We start from the raw sequence: 19390 nt of genomic DNA on the forward strand, positions 1-19390 counted from the left end.
ATCAAACGCATCATCGGAGAACAGATGGGAAAGAGCAGGTCGATCGAGGCCAGGTCCCAGGAAGGGAGGAGCAAACTGCACTCGCTCGTCACCAGGAGGGAGGGGCAGCGCGACGAGCGCGCGAGCAGCGGGAACCCAGTTTCCTGGTGGTTGCCATTGCTTTCACCTCATCGGCCTGCGAGAATCAAAGCACGAGCCGTGCTACCAGCGGAGCACGACATGGAGAAGGCATCGCGGCTTTGCACGCCCCCAACATTCCCCTGACAGCAGCGCCCCACGGCGTGGGCTGCGAGGTCACTCGGGGTGACCCAGGGGGCGGCGGGGGAGCACTCTCCCGCCGGAGTAGCGGGCGGTCTTCCCGCTACTCGCTCGTATTTTGAGGTGCATCCATGCCCCGCCCACCACCTTCCCGGCAGCTCCACCCCCTCGGTGACGTCCTCATCTTCTCCCCCCCTGCCCCGCCCCCCCTTCAGGCAAGGCCCTGGCCACCAAAATCGCGCTCTGCGCTCCGGGAACGGGCAGCAGCGCGACGCAGAGTTCGACCACGAGAGCGAGCGGCGGCGGCGGCTTAGCACCAACCATGTCAGTGCATGGGCTGGCTGCGTGGCCCCCGCCACCAGACTCCGTCGGGCTCGCGTCTCCCTGCCCGCTGAGGGGAGCGCAGTGTGTGTGTCTATGTCAGTGTCTGTGTCGGTGTCCCTGTCGGCTCGTGTGTGTCGTGTGTGACTCTCGCAAGCTCGCCTCCCATCGTCCATCGACCGAGTGCGAGCCATGCAGCGTGATCGCAGTGCCGCTCGCAACGGGTCGTCCAAGGATTCCTCTAGGGCCGACGCACGAAAAAAGAAAGCGGTTCTCAAAGGTACACGGGTGATTAAATCCATTAAAAGCGAACGCCGAAGCTGTGGCGCGCCAACCTTGCCCGCCCAACTCTCCGTCCACCACAATGTCCATCCCATTTTCACTCTCCGAGGCGGGCTTCGAGGGATCCAGGTCGCTCGTGAGCGGCCTGCACAACGTGGCCCTGCAGACCGACAATGGCGGCAGGGCGCCGACCTCCTCCAGTGACGACTCTGACGGAGCAGACGTGGTGCGTGGTGCAGCTGCACGCGCAGAGGCCCCGCTCGCGGCACCGCGGCTCACTGATCGGGCCGACTCGCTGCCACAGGTGGAGCAGCGGCCTCAGTTCTCGCCCAGTGCCATGGCGTACCCGTCCCCGCCGCACATGCACGGCCCGATAGTTGCCGTCAGCTGCTACACGTGCTTCGCGGACCTGGCCCACGGCCCTCGCGGCGTCGAGGCGCAACGGTCGTTCTGGACGTTCCGGCTCAACCTGAACGACGGCACTCTCACCCTCCTCTCAGCTGTGCCGAAGGGCTTTGCCCACAACCCGGTGCGCCAGCGGCCTGCGCAAGCCTTCCTTGACAGGCCCAACGCCACCCTCACCCGGACCCCGCACCCCAGGCCTTCACTCGGTGCCACCCGAGCCTCAACGTCGTCTACTCGTGCACCGAGTCCGTCCGCCACGAAGGGCAGGTCCCTCTCCCCCCCCTGGTCCTCTCACGTCCCTCCCCTCCCCTCCCCTCCCTCCCCCTCTCCTCTCTCCCTCTCCTCTCTCCTTCACCTGCTCTGCTCTCTGCTCCTCCTCGTCCACCCCTGCCCCACCCCTCTCCCCCTCCTCGCTCCTCTCCCCCTCCGCCCTCACAGGTCCTCGCGCTGCAGCTCGACTCGCGGAGCGGCGAGTTGACCGAGCTCTGCCCGCCCGTCTCTGCTGGCACGGCTGATCGACGTGCCGGCACCCACACGCTAGAAGCATCCGAAGCGCTCTCTCCCACATTCCCGCAGGCGGCTGGTCCACCTGCTACCTCACCATCCACAAGTCTGCCCGCCGGCTGCTCCTCGTAAACTACTGGGACTCGACCATCTGCACGCTCGAGCTGCTCCCGAGCGGCCAGCCCTGCCGCCGCTCCTCGCGCCACCCGCACAGGACACGCCCAGGACACGTTCAGCATGTCCCGTAGGCAAGCTCGGCCGGCGGCTCTGCGTCTACGACCCGAAGGGAGGGCGCACGATGAAGGCGAAAGCTCGCCGAGATGTAGCCAGCCGAGATCCAGCCGAGATCCAGCCGAGATCCAGCCGAGCGACAGCCGAGAGACAGCCGAGAGCCAGCCGAGAGACAGCCGAGAGCCAGCCGAGAGACAGCCGAGAGCCAGCCGAGAGCCAGCCGAGAGCCAGCCGAGAGACAGCCGAGAGACAGCCGAGAGACAGCCGAGAGACAGCCGAGAGACAGCCGAGAGACAGCCGAGAGACAGCCGAGAGACAGCCGAGAGACAGCCGAGAGACAGCCGAAGGGAGGGCGCGCGATGAGGGCGAGCGCGGCCCCACCAGTTGCGAGCAGTGAATGTTGCAGGAACTGTCCGAGAGCCTTGTCGGGGCCTCTCTTCAGGCGAGCGCGGACCGGCACGTCAACCACTCGATGAACGACGAGCGCGCGCAGGTGGAGCGACACTACGGCTGCACCTCGGCTGCACCTCGGCTGCTCCTCGGCTGCACCTCGGCTGCACCTCGGCTGCACCTCGGCTGTTTCTCGCAGGCGGAGCGGCAGAGCGACCCGCACTCGCACGCGATTGTGGCCGAGCCGGCTGCTGGGACGGACACGTCCGCGACACGTCCAGGACGTGTCCGAGACATGTCCCATAGGTGCTCGAGCCGTCGGCGGGGACGATCGCCTATGTGCGGCCAAGTTCGGGCATGGATGTGCTCCGAGACGTGCCCCGCCGCGGACGTGTCGAAATCACGTCCCATAGGTGCCTGACTTGGGCATGGACGTGATCCGCCAGTTCCACTTCGACGAGGAGACCGGCGTGGTGACTCCTTGCGGCGTGATTCGTTCGGGCGTCAAGCGCGCCGGGCGAGGGCTCGGGCCGCGATACCTGATCTTCGCGAAGGCGTTGCCCACGTGCTACGTCGTCAACGAGCTCTCTTCGCAGGTCCACTCTCTCTCCCGGCCATCCTATCCCGGACACCTCTCGGCCACCTCCCGGCCACCTCCCGGCCACCTCCCGGACACCTCCCGGACACCTCCCGGCCACCTCCCGGCCACCTCCCGGCCACCTCCCGGCCACCTCCCGGCCACCTCCCGGCCACCTCCCGGCCACCTCCCGGCCTGCTCGCAGGTCGGCGTCTTCACGTACGACGCAGGGGTGGCCGCCAGCATTGAGAGCGCGTGGGCGGGCGCCGGATCGGTCGAGGCCAAGCAGGCGGCCGGTGTGCCGTTCATACTCCATTAGCTCTCACTCTTTGACTCACTCTCTGGTCCTTCAAGCAGGCGGCGGTGTGCGCCGCAGCGGAGCCGACCCTCACCCTGGTGCAGACGGTGGCCACCATCCCCGACGCCTTCCCCGTCGAGATGAACACGCGCGGCCGCGTCGCTATTCGCCGACCGGTTGTCCTTTGTGCGTGCTGCACTCATCCGCCGCCACACAACCCCACAGGTGCGGCCGCATCACCATCCACCCATCGGGCGACTTCGTCGTCACCTCCAACCGAGGCCACGACTCGGTCTGCTATTTATTTATTTATTTATTTATTTATTTATTTCTTTCACCTCCAACCGAGGACTCGATCTGCGTGCACCGCTTGCACACCTTATCGTCACCGTCACCATTACTCTTCATTGTCATCGCTGCTAGGTTTGCGTGCACCGCGTGCACCGCGACTCGACGCCGCCCGGCCTGCTCTCGCTCGCCGGCATCTTCCGTAGCCGCGGCGAGGCGCCTCTCTGTGGATGTTGCCGATGATTCGAATCATTGACGAATCAGGCATCTTCCACACGCGCGGCGAGACGCCGCGCCACTTCCAGTTCGACCCGTCGGGGCAGTGGCTGCTCGTCGCGAACCAAGACTCCAACACTTGCGCCGTCTTCGCCTTCAACACCGCCACCGGCTGCGTCACCTACACAGGCAACACGTACAAGGTGCCGTCGCCAAACTTTGTGAGCGTGAGAGCGTAGCGGCCACGGCGGAGCGAGGCCGAGGGGGGCGATGTCTTCTGACGCCGCCCTCTCTCTGCCAACTCGCTGCTGCCACTTTTGTCGGATCTCGCTGTAAGGGATCGGGAAAGGAGGGTAACGAGGGTGTGCTGGGTATTGGGATGGCACGCGCGGCGTTGGCGCGGCTGCGGCCGCCCTGGCCTGAGTGCGTGGGATGGGTGTGGTGGGCTACGTACTACGTTAACCCCACGCTGCCGCGAAAGCGCCAGGGCAAGGCGCTTGGGGGCGTGCGGAAAAAGTGATTGCGTTTCGTCGCACTCAAAAGGCCCGGAACGACGCCCGACTTGTGTGGGCCCCCGATAGCCTCAATGCTGAAGCTCCTACTCGCGTCGCTCGCCGTGTCCTCCGCGTCCGTCGTCGAGCCCAAGAAGGCCGCGCAGCCCGCACTTCGACTTCGCGGCGGCGGTGGCCTGGGATCTGCCATTCTCACCATGTCGGCGGCTGCAGCCGGCAGCACCGGCGCCCTTATGTGAGCGCCCGCACAGCATTATGGTAGACGAGCCCGCACAGCATTATGATAGACGGTGCTGCACGCGGCTTCGGCCGCACCATCACGGATGCAGTCGCCTGCGCTGTCAACTCGGTCGCGCCGGCTGGCGGCAGGTACATTGGCAAGGAGGACCTCGCGTCGCTGCTCTGGCTCAACCTGAACCAGTGGCCGGCGGACAAGATGCTGGGCTCGGCAGTTGTGGGCTGGGCCGTCGGCAAGTTCATCTGCGCGAGGAACGGGCTCGCCAAGGAGTACTGCCAGCTCAATATCGTGCCTATGCTCCTCATGATCCTCGCGAACGTCATGGGCGGCGGCCCCATGACAGCCAACCTGCTACCCGCATGCTTCACTGCGGCATATGTCTATGTCGGCTTCGTCGAGGACTGAGCACGGCGAAGGAGCAGCAAGCCTGATCCGGGGAGCGACAGGGCATTGGCCCCCGTGCGCACGGCCCATGTCCATGTGCGGCCCAGGCCTGCCAAGGTCGCCAGCGCCCAGCGGGGAGGTGCATACCTCGCGTGAGAGAGAGAGAGAGAGAGATTTTAGAAAACCAACACAAGAAATCACGACTCTCACAGTGATTTGGGCTCGGCAGCTTGTCAGCCCTCAGCCGAAGCTGGGGCCGGTCCCGTAGCCGAGAGAGCCCGCGCCGATGAGTTCGACGCGGGCGGTCGGGGGGCCTTGCGGAGAGACCAGCGAGGTGGCGATCGCTGTACTTCATGGTGCCCTCGGTGGGGCGGCTGACAAGCCAGAGGTACAGAGGTCGATACTTGCACCCCTGACACAGTTATTGTTATGGTGTTAACTGTTATGGCTCTCGGGGCATAGCAGCCCATAACATGTTATGCGGGGTGTTATATGGGTGTTATGGGCCCGGGCATAGGGTGGGCATAACAGCCATAACAGCGATGGAGGTGTTATGAGGTGTTATGAGGTGTTATGGGGTGTTATGAGCAGCCAGCCATAACAGCCATAACACCTGTTATGGCCGCTCCCATAACCTTGTCTGGGGTCAAGATACTCTAGACGACCCATACAGGATGCCACGAATGCCTGGAGGAGAGGGAGGCGAGGCCAGAGGCAGACCGCTCAGCTGCTCTTGGGTGATCTCGCTTTGGTGGCTGAAGGACCCGATGGTCCTGTCACAATTCGTGTTCCAACTAGTATTCCCTCGTATATAGGGTGTGGTTTCAGCAGTGGCACAGTATCGCCCATGTGCGGCGGCAGGAGCTGCACGCAGCTCGTTCGAGCGGCCACTTTTTGCGTTTTGGCAGGTTCGAGGACAGGTCGTTCGCGTCTTCGCGGTAAGCGAACGTGCAAGTGCAACAAACAAATCGAACGAAAGACACGCCAAAAGCCTTACCCGTCCTCCGATGAAACTTGGATCCGCGGCGGGGCGACCAGTCCCGGCGTTCGATCCCGTGGTCGAGAAGGCGTGAGAGCTGCACCGTCGCCGAGCCGGACGGAGGCGGGCTTGCTTCTTTGCGTCTCCATGCCAAAAAAGAATGTTACAACAAAACTCCCTCGCACAACACTGGGCACGGGACTGGCGCGCACTGGCACTTACACAGGTACACCAAAAAAAGAATTTCGCCGGGTCGGCTGCGTCTAGCCTTGCGATATATATACATATGTTGGACGACGACCCCCCGCCGCCCACCCTCGGCGCTTACACGCAGCCTGTTTCGACCACTGTCCGAGAATGCCAGCTCTTGTTCGACCGGGGCTGCGTGTGGGCCTTCAGCCTGCACCGCGAGGAGGCGGTCGCCTGCTTCCAACGTGCAGCTGAGGCGGACTCGGCGTGTGCAATGGCGCACTGGGGCGTCGCCTTCGCGAATGGGCCCGATTACAACTGGAACGAGAGCGCCGGCTTCTTCGCGGCGGCCGCGCAGCACGCGGGCTATCCCAGCTTCAAGGTTGCCGCCGATGCTCTCGAGCGGGCGGCGGCGGCGCTGACCGACGAGAGCCCTCAGCGCGAGCGAGATCTGGTCGGCGCGTTGGCCCTGCTGTTCGAGTGGCCAGTGACGCCGACCGCGGCGCAGCGCAAGGTCGCCTATGCCGACGCGATGCAGGCTCTCGCCGAGAGGCCGAACTATGCGGCAGACGCAGACGTGCAGGCGCCGCTGCACTCCCGGCTCTCTCTCCCGACTCTCTCTCCTCTCCCCTCCCACTCCCCCATCCATATCTCTGCTGCCCTCCCAGACGAGCTTGCTCCTGCCGTCTGTCCGGCAGGCGCTCGCCGCCGACGCCGTGATGTCCCTCGCCCCATGGGCGCTGTACGGGGCGGACCAGGCGCCGACCCCGGTGGCCGTCCGTGCCAAGGCGCCGCTCGAGCGCGGGCTGGCGGCAGATCCGGCGCACCCGTACCTCTGCCACCTTCGCGTACACCTCGACGAGATGGGGCCCAGGCACAGCTCTGCAGCGTCGCCGCAGGAGCAAGCCGGCGGCCGCCCACTCACCCGCCGCCCACGCGTCCCTCGCAGGGCGCGGTTCCACTGGCCCTCCGCTGAGGCGCGCCGCAGCCGCGACATGTCCGCGACATGTCCGCGAACTGTCCATGACATGTCCTGTACCTCTGCCGAGGCGCTGCGCCGAACCGACGCCACCGACGCGGGGCCATCCCTGCACATGCCCTCTCAACGATTCATCATCACTGAGTGGTTCAAGAATTGCATAGGCGGGCCACCTGCTGCACATGCCCTCGCACCTCGACATCCAGGCGACGCACTCGCTCGTCAGCAACCAGTGGTCAGTGGCTCGTCCTCGTGACCAATGCCCTCCCCCCCCCTCGACACCTCAGGTCGGCGACTACTCTGCAGCGATGCAGGCGAACAGGGAGGCCATCTCTGCCGACTTGCGGCAGCTCGCACGCGCGCCGCAGCGCTTCTCGATCTACTCCGGCTACGTGGTGCGCAACACGGGGCCGCTCGCTTGGGCGGCCGCCTCTTCACGCCTGCACTCGCGAGCAGGTGCACAACATGGAGTTCCTCGCTTGGGCAGCCATGCTCGCCGGGAACAAGGGCGCCGCCCTCGCCGCCGCAGGCCAGATCGAGACCTTCCTCGACGAGGCGCGCCTCGGATTGAGGAATGAATGAGTCGACTCTCAAGAGGGCCCTCCTCGACCAGGCGCGCCTCGCCTCGAACCCGATGCTGCCGGCCTTCTTCGAGTCGTACTTGGCCACACGGCCGATGGTGGCGTCGCTCTCGGCGGCTGGGAGGAGCGAGTCGAGGAGACCTCAAGAGGCGTCCGTCGCTCGCTTCAGGTGCTCGTGCGGTTTGGGCTCTGGGAGGAGCTCCTCTCGCTGCCCCTGCCCGAGGACGCGCAGCTCTACCTCTCGCGCACCCTCTTCCTTCGTTTCGGCCGCGCCCTGGCCTTCGGCGCGAAGGGAGACGTAGCGGCGGGCCGGGCGGAGCAGGCGGCGTTCGCGGCTCTGCTCACGCCGATGGAGCCGGAGACACGCGCCTCGGCCGGTCGGCGGGGTCGCATTGGGCGCTCTCCGGACCCTTCTCGGACTTGCCCCCCACAGGACACGCGGCGGAAGCACAACACGACGGTCGCGGAGCACTCCGGCCCGATCGCAGCTGCGGTGCTCGAGGCGGAGCTGAGCTGCGGTGAGGGCCGCCTCAAGGGGACGAGGGGTGAGGCAGCGGACGGACTCGTGTAGGCGGAGCTCTCCTACCGCGAGGGCCGCCTCGAGGCGAGCTGGGCCGCGCTCGCAGACGCCGTCGCAAGGTACGACGCGATGCCGTACGACGAGCCCGCCGGCTACCTGATGCCTCCGCGCCAGACGTACGCCGCGCTGCTCGCCGAGCAGGGCCGCCTCGAGCGCGCCGCGCGGCTGTACGAGGAGGACCTCGGCACCTTCCCCAAGAACGTCTGGTCGCTCGCCGGGCTGCGGCTCTGCCTCGCCGGGGAGGCGCACGCGCCGCGGCTGAGGGAGGTCGAGGCGGCGCTGGCCGCGGCGGAGGCGGCGGCAGACGTCGAGGTGCGCGCGAGCTGCGCGTGCGCGCTGGAGAGCTGGGGCTCGGGGAGGCGACCGGCGCCTGAATGATATTGTTGATGTGCTACGCCGCGTTAGCAAAGAGACGCACTTGCCCCGCCAGCACCGTGCCAGCAGCGAGAAGAAGGGCGCGCGCGCGCGGGAACACATGCACCGCGGAAGAAAAAACGACACGGCAGAGAACTGAGAGAAGAGCCGTGTGTGGGAGAACGACCGGTCCGACACACCTCCCCGACAAATACAGTAGAGCGGATCGGTGCAAACAGCACCCTAGAGATACTGGCTAGATAAATAACATTACACTGGCGGCCGCGGGGACTCAGGGCTCGCCTGCCCCCCCCCCCGCCCCTCGCTCGGTCGCCAGGGTGCGAGGCGAACAGCGGCGCGCGGAGAACGGTCGGGCCGCTCGCAGTCTCGCCGCCCGGCAGCTGCTAGCCCACTTGGGGGGGGGGGGGAGGGGGGCTCAGCGGCGGTGTCGGCGCCGCTAGCGGCCGCCTCGAAGCCGCCCAGTCGGCCGCCTAGGCTCGCCGCAGGGCCGCCGAGGGCACGAAGCGCGGCGGCGGCGGGCCGCGGCCGAAGAGGCGCGAGACAAGCGCGGCGCAGAGAGCGCGTGCATTCTCGGCGACGACCTTGCGCCGGAGCGCGGGGTGCGTGAGGCTGTCGTGCCACCAGCCGTCCGCCTTCATCTTCGCCGCCGCGTCGATCAGTTTCGCGGTGACCTGCCGGGATGCGGCCGAGGTATGGCCGAGATGCAGGCGAGGTACCGCCGAGGAGTCGCTGCGATTGACCTTCTCGAACCCGTCCTCCTCCGAGATACAGCCGAGATACAGCCGAGATACAGCCGAGATACAGCCGAGATACAGCCGAGAGCTCGCCTGCTCGAACTCGTCCTCCTCGTAGTCCAGCGAGAAGAGGCAGCGGCGCATGCCTGCAGTCTCTGGCAGCCACGGCTGATCTCGGGCTGCGCCGGGCAATCTCGGGCAATCTCGGGCATCCCTCTGCGGTCGGGCGGGAGGAGGCGCGCGCCTTCGCTCGAGAGGCCGACCCCCTCGGCGCGGAGGTAGTGCGGCAGGAGCCTATTCACAGCAAGAGGTGTGAAGACGCGCTGTTCGCACCTCGGCGCGGAGGTAGTGCGGCAGGAGCCAGTGGTAGCGCGAGGCGCGAGGGTAGCGCAGAGTCCACACCGTGGCGAGGTGCTCGACGCGCAGGGGGAGGGCCGACTGCGCGAGCTTGCGGTTCGTCTCGGCGGCCCACTTTGCGGTGAGGGCGGCGCCGCGCTGGTACTTGTCGGCGGCGGTGGGGGAGGCGACGAATTCGAGGAAGGCCGCCGTGGGGCCGAGGAGCGAGGGCGCGGCGGCTGAGGTGCTCGAGCCGAGCGCGGGGCGGGCCGGGTCGTCTGGGTCGATCCGCTGCATGAGTGTGCGCCTGCACAGTGAGTTGCTGTGCAGTGAGTTGACCCGTGGTGCCTCCCCTCCGCCAATCTTGGATTGCGGCGGGGGGGGGGGGGGGGAGCAGGCGCCGGCCACAGACGGCTCCGATGGGCATGCCTCCGCCGAGGGTCTTCCCGTACGCGACCTGAGTCTCGAGCCAGCGAGTGAGGGATGGCGACGCAACTCGCTCCTCGAGTTCCTCGCGGCAGGCGACCATGTCGGCGACGACGCCAAAGTGCCGCTGCGCGCCGCCCACCGCGAGCCGGAAGCCCGAGTCGACCTAAGGAGTCCCACTCATTCCCCGCTCCCTCGCTTCGTTCGCCGCCCGCTCGCCCAGGCGGAGGCGGCAGTCGACCTCGTCGAGGAGGAGCGGGACCTGAGGAGAGGCGGGAGAGGGAAGGGGGGTGACTGCCGGTCCGCGCCGTACGCGAGGCGACGGGGGGGGCGGGTGGGAGGGAGGCAGGGGGGGGGGGGGGGGGGGGGGGGCGACGCACGTTGCTGCGCGTGCAGGCGTCGCGCAGCGTCTGGAGCCAGGACTTGTACGCCGCGTCGGGGTCCGCCTTCCCGTCCCCCGCCGCCCCTCCGCCGCCCCTCCGCTCGAGAGCCTGCAGGGGATCGACCACGACGCAAGCAACCTCGGCCGCACGCGCGGCGAGCAAGCGCAGCGCGGCCGCGTCGAGGCTGCTGCAGCGAAGGACACCGCCCAGCTCGGAGAGCGAGCCTCTGTCGGCGGCGGCGTCGAAGGCGAGCACGAGTCGCCGCCGCGTGTTGAAGCGGCAGAGCTGGACGGCGGCAGTGACCGCCTCTGCGCCGGAGGAGTGGAAGGAGACCTGTGGACATGCTGCGGGATTTGCCGTGGGCATGTCGTGGGCGGGTCGCAGGCCTCAGGAGGAGGAGTGGCTTCGCCTCATCGAGGCCGGAGAGTTCGCGCAGGAAGCGGAGGACGTCTGCTGCCGCAGGGTGGAGCGGGCCGAGCACGTTCGGTCCCAGCTTTGCTATCCGGTCGTTGCCCTCCGCCACGCACGCCTTGTAAAAGTTGTACCCGTGCACGTTGGCCCCGTCCGAGCCCGAGCAGTCGAGCGTCCTGCGGCCGTCGGCGTCGACGAGGTACGGCCCGTCGGACTCGACGGCGTGCCGCGCCTGCTCACGGCTGCAGGTGTGAAGAGGCGAGGTCGGGCCCGGCCGGCTCGACGGCGTGCCGCGCCGCGGAGAGGCGCCGGAGGGACTGCGGCAGCAAGCGGTTGTCGGTGAAGCGGCCGTCGGCGAGGTGGCGGAGCAGCTCGGACAGCTCCCGGGAGCGAGGCCCCTCGAGAGAGGCGGCGCGGCGAGCGAGCGCCGCGAGCCCGGCGCGGCGTCTGGCCTGCACCTCTGGTGGCGCGCCGTCCACCGCGCACAGCTCGGCGTCGGTGCACTTGTGCCAGGCCACGGCGGGCGTCAGCAGGCGAGCGACAAGAGGAGGCGTCCACGCGGCGCGGAGGGTGAGCCACATAACGCGGGCCTTCTCGATGAGCTGGATCGCGAGGAGCGCCACCACGGAGAGGATGAGCACGTCGAGCGAGAAGTAGCGCCCATAGCCAAGCATTGTTGCCGACAGCACCCCACACACGGACCAACAACAGTTTCAGCGAGAGTGCCACGCACCCGCGAGGGCAACTTTCTCTTCTTTAGCCATACATACGTCCGTCCCCCGCCCCGACGCCTGCGCACAGCCGACAGCTCGCACAGCGATGGGGAGCTCCACCTCCTGCTGCTCTGACGCCACCTCCTCCGCCACCTCTTCGATGACCAGCGCCTTCAACAGCACCAAAAGCGGCCTCAGCAGCGCATTCAGCAGCGCAAAGAGCAGCGCGAACAGCGCATTCACATCGGCAAAACGGCAGGCGTCCGACCAGGTGGAGAATGCAAGAGACTTGGCGATGGACCAAGGGACGGAGCTCTTCGAGTCGGCAAAGGAGCAGGTCACGGATCAGGCGACCAGTGCGTTCGACTCCGCAAAGTCCCAAGGGACGGACCTCTATAACTCCACAAAAGAGCAGGTCACGAGTCAGGCTACCGAGACGTACGACTCCGCAAAGGAGCAGTTGACAAGTACGTTCAACTCCACCAAGTCGCAGGTGACCGAGCAGGCGAGTAAGGTCTATGACTCGACCAAGTCGCAGGTGATCGAAGCCGTCGACTCTGGCAAGGAGCAGGCGAGCAAGACGTACGACGACGCGGTGGGCAGTGCGAAAAAGGCGAGAGACAAGGTGACGGACAAAGCCGCAGATCTCCAGGGCAAGGCCCAGGAGAAGGTTGACGGCCTGACCGGAAAGGCCTCGGATCACATCGATAGTCTGACCGCGAACTTAAACGAGGGGATCGAATCGGCCACGAACCAACTGAACACGGCGACCGATGGCCTCAACACGAAGGTCTCCCAGGCGACGGATGACCTCAACGCCAAGCTTGCCTCCGCCCTGCCAACATCGGGCACGACGCAGCCTACGGAGAGCAACTCGCTCGTGGAGCAGCTGAAGGCGGCTCGCAACGCCGCCGTGAAGGCACGGCTGGAGCGCCGCACGGATCTCGCTTAAGACAGAAGAGAGAGACCATCACGCGGCATTTGCGGCACTAGGCGCGCGAGGATGCGATGGCCGACGGCGTGATCGACGAGGAAGAGCAGAAGGCGATCGATGCGGCGACTGCGGCGATCGATGATCTGGAGGCAAAGGTGAAGGAGGCAAAGGACAAACTCGTGTCCGGAGAGATGACCTTCCAGTAGTTGTGCCGTGCAGCCAGGCGGTCTCATCAGCTCGGGGGCGTTGGGTCTCTCGACTCTCCGCCGCTCCGCCCGGGAGAGCGGAGGAGAGCGGCCTCTAAGGTCTCTGTCACTAAGTTTTGTCACTATCTTGAGCCCGCCGCCGTCCTGCAGGCCGGCCGGTCTCTCCGCATGATGTGTGTTGTTTGAGTGCGAGAGAGAGATTTTTACAATACCAAACAACTCTAACACTCACACGTAATTTGGGGCCTGGAGCCCTGTTCACGCGTGTTTGTGAGTGCGACCGTCTTGAGATAAACACATAACAACAACGGACACCTCAACTTGACTCTCAAAGGGAGCGGGGAATCGCGCGCGCACACAGACCCGAAAGAATGATTTGACATTGCTAAAAGATATAACATTTTACGGTGTTATTGTTTTGCGCCGGGTGTGCGTGTGGCTCACACCCCGGGAGTCGGACGGTCTGGCTAGTTCCAATTCACTCTGACACGCTAATCTTGAAAACGCGTCCAACGGAGCTCCGTGTTGCTCCCAGCGCCCCCCCCCCCGCGCTTCCTGCGGCCATGGCCGATGATACTAGTATGGGGGGTCATCTGGCTACCGCGAGAGCGACCCAGCTCGTCGACATCGTCCGATGATGGTGCCTCAAAGTCAGCCTTCGGAGGCTATCGTGTGGTCGAGCCGGCGGTGGCCGTGACATGTGGTTCCACCGCCCCTCGCAGGCTTTGCCTCTGACCGCCACCGTTCCCAGGCTGCCTAATGGGATGAAAAGGAAGGCTGGGCGAGCGTATAGAAGCGTTCTCGACCTCGTCGTGGCAACCTGCACGGCAGCGCTGGCAGGCGCGATGAGCGTCGTGCCACCTGACCCAAGACGGGTCGCAGGCGTCGCAGCGCGTCGAGACCGTGTACTGAGGTGCTCTGCACGGGCGAGTCACGTCGGCGTCAAAGCACAAAGGAGCGACGTGCGACCTGTCAGAGCTTGATCTCCGATCTCAGCGGCGTCGAGTCGCCTTTGGTGGCGACAGCTAGGATGCATCTCCTCCGTCGTTTTTCGCGCGATGGCCCTGGGAAGCTGGCGGCGCACGCAGGCGGACCTTGTGTGCAACTAGTCAAAATGGGCCCAAATCACATAGAGACTAGAAATAGACACACACGCCGCGGCGCTCTGCGATCTTTTTTCTAATACATAAAATTCAATACACGGCTCACGCATCGGCCTTCGGCGCGCTCTGCGCCGCTCTCTCTCTCGAGGTCCACGACAATCATGGTCTCTCGCAGAGGACAGAGCTTGACGCCGTTTAATTTATTCATCTCTCTCTCTCTCTCGACACTCGCGCCGCTCGTCGTGCTCGTGGACGTTGCTGCTGAGCCCAGAAAGCAATATTCACTGGCCCGCTAATACCTAAAAGGGAGCGCGGGCCGGCCGCGGCCCGCCGCGCCACCGGCTACGCGGTGCCCTCAAACTTTGCGGCGAGCGCCTCGAGTTCCTTGGACTGCGCCTGGAGCGCCTGCAACTGCTCCGCGATCTGCGCGCGCGCGGTCGCTCGCCGAGTCCGCTTGGCGACACTCGCGCTCGTGGCGGCGCTCAGCTGCTGTGTCGCCATGGAGAGCGCCCGCTGCGACACCTGCTGCTCGCTCGCGTGCCGCTTGAGCGCCTCGCGCCGCTTCACGTCCGCGTCGTGCGCCCGCGCCCTCTCGAGCACCAGCTGCTCGCGCACGCCCGAGAGCTCCGCCTGCAGCGCCTGCAGCGCCTGCTCTCGCCGCAAGAGCTCCTGGTGGCCGGTGGCCTTGGCAGCGTCGAGCGACTGCTGGTGCTCCGCATCCCGCTCCGCGGCCCGCCTCCGCTCCGCGTCGAGCTCCCCGCGCAGCGACCGCAGCTCCTCGCCGCGCGCCGCCGCCTCCTTGGCCTGCTTCTTCTCCTCCGCGCTCTGGAGCAGCACGAGCTGGTCGTGCGCGCGGCTCCGCAAGAGGCTGATGGAGCGCACGCGGTCCTGCTCCTTTACGAGCTGCTCCTCGAGGGAGGGGAAGAGCTCGGGGCCGCGCGGGTACTGCGTCGAGAGGCCGAGCATGAACGCGATGGTGCAGGCGCACAGTACGAGTTGCAGGAATAGAGCCGGGCCGCGAACAAGAGAATGCGGACAAAAAGAAATTGCTGCCCACTAGATGGCGGCGCGCCGTCCTCCCATCCCTCCCGTGGCTTGTTTTCTTTTGCTCACATGACAAGCGATCCCACGACAGCGATTGTGGGGACTGCCGACTACATGACTCGTGCGTGTGAAATACGTGAAGGGTAGAAGGGAAAAGGTCTCTCTCTGAAGGGTGGAGGTGGGCCCGTCCGCAGAGCTAGGCGGCGCGGGCGGGAACCCCCCACTGGGGCCGAGGGTAAGAAGCCGTTTGCTTGTTCTTGACGTCGTTGACCCAATTGGCACGCTCAGGGGAGTGAGTTGACCCAGTTGGTAGGAACGCATCTTATTCTAAAGTTAGAGTTGTTTTGTGTTTGCAATTTCAGAGAGAAGCAATTTCAGCGCATCTTGCGCGCCTGCTTGTCGATGTTGATTGTTGTCGGCGTCGCCCGCCGCCGCCATGGATGGGAGATCTGCTGCGTGTGGTGGGACGACAAAGGAGGTCGAAAAGGAGGAGGCGCTCGCCGACGCCGCCCCATACACCGCCCCGGTCCGTGTTGGTGCCCACCACTTCCTTGGGCTTGGCGAACACGTACGTGGACTTGCACCGCGCCGAGGCGCGCCTCCGCCTGCTCCGGAAGCGGCACCACGTTGGTGAGCGCGAGCGCGCTTCCCGCGTGGCTTACTGTCGTAGCCTAAAGTCTGGGCAGGTTGTCGGGATCACGATCCCGAGCGATCCCGGCGTGAACACGACTAACTGACGGATCCGTCCCTGACAGTGGCATGCGCCGCGCTGTGGCGCGTGCCACTGTCTTTGTTTGAAGTTAAAAGTCGAATCAGAGCGCCGTCGGCGCTGATCCCCGATTTCCTCCCCCGGCCCCCCCGTCCGGGACCGCTCCGGGACGCACGCCGGCGAAGCACCATCAAGCTGATGCACGGCCCCGGCATCGCCTCCCCAGGCTTAGCTAGAGTGAGAGATATTGTGCACATGGTCTGTCTCTACAATATACTCACTGACACTGAACCTCCCAACCTGTTCACACTTCCTGTTCACACCTAAAGCCTGGGAGTCTGGGCAGCTTAGCTAGAATGAGAGATATTGTGCACATGGTTAGTCTCTACAATACACTCACTGACACTGAACCTCCCAGAGCTCGTCCTGGTCCGCCACGGCCATCCTCGGCCTCCGGCGGGCCCCCGGCCGCGGCGCGGTGCGGCGGCGTCACAAATCCGACCACAGAGCACCGGGACGCGGTCGGGCGATCTAAGGCCCAGTGAGGCGTATGCATTGCCCATCCAGGGCTATCACCTGGACCTATCAACAGGCGCCTGCGGCGCCGTGCTCAGGAGCTGCTGCTCCAACCTGTTCACACTTCCGTACGGCACAGTAATCGCGCATTTCTCGCAACCTCGACGCTGCAGTACGAAGGGCATTCTGCAGTTGGCCAGACGCTCGGCATCGGGTTACGGGCAAGAGAGCCCTAAGCACGGTGCTCAAGACGCCAGCATGGTGCTCCATCGACAGTCCCTGCCTACGACCCGCGTGCCGCTGCTCTTCGCGCTCTCCATGGCGCGGCCTGCCGTGCGCCGCCAGCGCCTGGTGAGCGCGGCGATGGCTGCGCCGGCGCGCGAGGGCTACGCCTCGCCCTTCTTGTCGGGCAAGGGCAACGACGACTTTGTCGTGCGCAATGACCGGAACGACGTGCGCGTGCTGCAGTGCCCGACTCCGCCGGTGCTGCGGCAGGGGATCGCGGAGACGGCCGGCCTGCCTCACATCTGCGTGGCGGGCGAGTCCAACGCGGGCAAGTCTAGCCTGATCAACCACCTGCTCAAGAAGAAGCTGGCCAAGGCGTCTTCGGTGGCGGGCAAGACGCGCTCGGTGGACCTGATGCTCGTCAACGGGCGGCTCGTGCTCGCCGACCTGCCAGGGCTGCCCTCGCGCGACCACCAGGCCCACGGCGCCCACCCTGCCGGCAACCCTCTGCACCCGTCCACCTCGCACCGCCTCGGCCACACCTCGCAAGCCCCGGGGGTGGCGCGGCGGGCCGAGCGTGCGCGCCGCGCCTCGCGCCAGGTCGAACGGCTGTGGCGCTCCACCTGGGAGCCGCTCGTCGCCTCGTACGTGCGCGAGTGCGAGCCGCTCCGCGCGATGCTGTACGCTCACGACATCCGCTGGAAGGTCACCCCGCTGGTCCGCTCCTTCCTGCAGGACGTGCAGGCGCGGCGGCGGGCGGGCGGCCGCGTCGGCGCGTGTCGCGGCCCCCTCCCTCCCCACACGCCGCGGCGCCTCTTCCCCTCGCAGGCCTCAGGCCTGCCCGTCGTGCTCGTGCTGACAAAGGACGACCGGATCGCGGACGAGGCGGACGACCGCCCAAGCGAGGCGCGGAGGCGGCTCAAGCTGACGCAGGCGGTGCGCCGCTCGCTCGACTTCCGAGGCCTCCACTTCCACTACTCGACCGAGTCCTCCCTCCCCTCCAGCCGCAGAGGCAGGCGAGCGCACAGACGCGCCGCCGTCCGCGCCGCCGCCCGCCCGCCCGCCCCGCCCGCCTCGCGACCGCCTCGCGACCGCCCCGCGACCGCCCCGCGCGGCCTCCGCAGGCGGCAGCTGCTCTCACTCATCGAGGACCTCATTGGCGAGCCCGGCGGCCGGGAAGAGTGCCGCAGGCTACTCGAGGCGCGCGCCGCCAAGAAGCAGGGCAGGGCGGAGCAGGACTAGCCCTAGTAGCCGCGCCGGCTGTACGTCTCGAGACGGACGGACGGGAGTTTAGGCCCGCAATCGAGTCCGCGCCTACAGGGTTCTTTTGAGTGGACTCTTCCGGCCGTCAGGGCTCAGGGCATAGGGCCGCTGTGACAGGTGTGGGTGGGCGTGTGACGGGGGCTGGGGGCGTGAGGGGGCCCCGGCGCCCGCGGCCCGGCGCCCGGCTCGTCGTTCGCTTCGGCCTCTCCGTCGGGGGACGGGTGTTGAAGCTTGAACGTTGAAGCGGCGAAGTGGGGTATAGTGGGGGCGCGCGCCGTTAAATCGGCGTCTCCCGCATGTCCTCGCCCCAAGCGGTCCTGAGGTGCTCTGAGAAGTTGGTACATGTCATATTGCGTGGCCACGAAAGATATACACATTCGAGCACACCACAGCGCTGCGCATATTCGGGACCGTCTCAGCAGAAGGAAAACGACAAGGTCAACGCATGCAGGCATGGCATGCAGGCATGTGCCCACCGCGAGCCCACCCCGAACGTCGAGCGCGCCGGCGGCCAATCGGCCGACCCGAGTGCGAAAGAGACGGACGGGAGTAGGCCAACAGACCCCCTGTCGAGCCGGCCAGAGGCGCATTTTACAGTTCCCATCAGCAGCCGCGGTCACGCGTCTACGAGGCCTGGCGCTTGGCCAGGTACTCGGCGAAGGACTCGGCCTTGTGGATGGCCTGCTGCTTGCCCTTCGGGTCGTTGGGGTCGATCTCAGTCGGCTCAGGGTCGCGCGTCGCCTCGCCGCCGCCAAAGCCCTTGCCGCCCTCGCTCATCAGCACCTTGGACACGCCGACCTTGGACGGCATGGCCACCGGCGCCATGAGCGCGGACGCGAGCGCGAGGCAGAGGGCGATCAGGAGGAAGCGGAACATGGTCTGCAGGGGTGGGGTGCGGCGGGTCGGCGCTGCGCAGAGAGCTTCACTCAGCGCGGTGTGGTGAGAGCGAAATGCTCGGTGGAGTGCGCATGGCGCGCGCGGGGCGGCGAGGCGCCGCGGCCCCGCGCGCGGAGCGAGATGCGGCCACCGGCAGCGAGCGGAGGGCGAGGCGAGATCTGGCGGCATCGGCACCTGAGCTTTGTGGTCGAGGTGTTGCGAGGTTCACAAATCTTCTCGAGCAAAAGAAATAGCGCGCCGCACAAAACCCATCCCTCCTTTGGGTTGTAAGGAGAGGAGTGTGGTGTGGGGAAGAGACGAGCCGGGCCGCTCACAAAACCCCAGGCCCGAAATCGCACGCCAGGACCGTGACTGACATCCAGACATGCAAGTCAGACAACAGTCAACACACGGCAAGACCGTCTCTCTCTCACGGGAAGACGACGAGAGACTCTCTCACCCGCGGGACGTGTGCACATGCACATGCACATGCAACATGTGCATGTGAATGTGATTGAATTGGTACGATGTCGTGTTAGGGAGAGAGAGAGCTAAAGAACAGCTGCCGGCCGGCTGTATATACTGGACACCAGCGACCAGGCCTCCAGGGGCGGTAAGTGGGTGGACGGAAGAGACGTAGGCCCCGCTGTTAAACCAGCTCGGGCGATTTGTTTTGCTGGCCGCGCATCCGAGCGAGCGATGCTGTTCGCAGGCTTCGCGGCTCGGCTCGCGGTCGCGCGCTGCGGCGGCTGACGATGCAGGCCGCGCAGCCGCCCGGGGAGTGGCAGCCTCGAGCTTTAGTAAGCCTAGCAGCAAGCAAAGGCGGCCGGCGGTGGGCTCGAGGCGGTGGGTCGGTGGGGCGAGGGGGGGGGGGTATGGTACTGCAGGTGGATGGACCCTGGGTCTGTCAGGGGGGGGGGGGGG

General features: G+C 66.2%; 8 protein-coding genes across 8 annotated transcripts; 5 read left to right on the forward strand and 3 right to left on the reverse strand.

Moving 5' to 3' along the window:
• The first annotated feature begins 893 nt into the window (after positions 1-893).
• EMIHUDRAFT_440947 (hypothetical protein) lies at positions 894-4235 on the forward strand. Its single transcript, XM_005788040.1, has 15 exons — positions 894-1087; positions 1166-1390; positions 1462-1533; positions 1705-1771; positions 1843-1947; positions 2019-2074; positions 2444-2494; positions 2591-2626; positions 2698-2730; positions 2805-2987; positions 3174-3257; positions 3326-3414; positions 3492-3558; positions 3690-3747; positions 3819-4235. Exons 1-15 carry the CDS (start codon positions 944-946, stop codon positions 4007-4009), a joined length of 1461 nt encoding a protein of 486 aa, XP_005788097.1. The 5' UTR covers positions 894-943; the 3' UTR covers positions 4010-4235.
• A 119-nt stretch (positions 4236-4354) lies between these two features.
• Positions 4355-5342, forward strand: EMIHUDRAFT_440948 (hypothetical protein; the record flags this gene model as incomplete). Its single annotated transcript, XM_005788041.1, has 2 exons — positions 4355-4517; positions 4652-5342. Coding segments are annotated over 2 exons (437 nt in total), but the record flags the coding sequence as incomplete, so codon positions are not given.
• An 827-nt stretch (positions 5343-6169) lies between these two features.
• Positions 6170-8831, forward strand: EMIHUDRAFT_467394 (hypothetical protein; the record flags this gene model as incomplete). Its single annotated transcript, XM_005788042.1, has 9 exons — positions 6170-6649; positions 6771-6946; positions 7022-7049; positions 7122-7148; positions 7216-7290; positions 7339-7446; positions 7665-7730; positions 7802-8125; positions 8204-8831. The coding sequence occupies 9 exons, from the start codon at positions 6170-6172 to the stop codon at positions 8588-8590; spliced, it is 1671 nt and encodes a 556-aa protein (XP_005788099.1). The 3' UTR covers positions 8591-8831.
• Positions 8832-8836: 5 nt separating this feature from the next.
• Positions 8837-11551, reverse strand: EMIHUDRAFT_227462 (hypothetical protein; the record flags this gene model as incomplete). Its single annotated transcript, XM_005788043.1, has 7 exons — positions 8837-8869; positions 9655-9948; positions 10115-10249; positions 10325-10345; positions 10464-10799; positions 10948-11109; positions 11336-11551. The coding sequence occupies 7 exons, from the start codon at positions 11549-11551 to the stop codon at positions 8837-8839; spliced, it is 1197 nt and encodes a 398-aa protein (XP_005788100.1).
• Positions 11552-11750: 199 nt separating this feature from the next.
• EMIHUDRAFT_227463 (hypothetical protein) lies at positions 11751-12730 on the forward strand (the record flags this gene model as incomplete). The annotated part of the gene is made up of 2 exons (XM_005788044.1): positions 11751-12503; positions 12584-12730. 2 exons carry the CDS (start codon positions 11751-11753, stop codon positions 12728-12730), a joined length of 900 nt encoding a protein of 299 aa, XP_005788101.1.
• A 1148-nt stretch (positions 12731-13878) lies between these two features.
• On the reverse strand, positions 13879-14839 carry EMIHUDRAFT_440950 (hypothetical protein; the record flags this gene model as incomplete). The annotated part of the gene is made up of 1 exon (XM_005788045.1): positions 13879-14839. A coding segment is annotated over one exon (651 nt), but the record flags the coding sequence as incomplete, so codon positions are not given.
• A 1445-nt stretch (positions 14840-16284) lies between these two features.
• EMIHUDRAFT_423428 (hypothetical protein) lies at positions 16285-17829 on the forward strand. Its single transcript, XM_005788046.1, has 4 exons — positions 16285-16804; positions 16928-17071; positions 17156-17343; positions 17452-17829. The coding sequence occupies exons 1-4, from the start codon at positions 16361-16363 to the stop codon at positions 17567-17569; spliced, it is 894 nt and encodes a 297-aa protein (XP_005788103.1). The 5' UTR covers positions 16285-16360; the 3' UTR covers positions 17570-17829.
• Positions 17830-17918: 89 nt separating this feature from the next.
• EMIHUDRAFT_440953 (hypothetical protein) lies at positions 17919-18671 on the reverse strand. The gene has a single exon (XM_005788047.1). It carries the CDS (start codon positions 18653-18655, stop codon positions 18215-18217), a length of 441 nt encoding a protein of 146 aa, XP_005788104.1. The 5' UTR covers positions 18656-18671; the 3' UTR covers positions 17919-18214.
• Positions 18672-19390: the final 719 nt, after the last annotated feature.

Source organism: Emiliania huxleyi, assembly GCF_000372725.1.
Source record: "Emiliania huxleyi CCMP1516 chromosome Unknown EMIHUscaffold_139, whole genome shotgun sequence".
In the NCBI taxonomy this organism is placed as follows: domain Eukaryota; phylum Haptophyta; order Isochrysidales; family Noelaerhabdaceae; genus Emiliania; species Emiliania huxleyi.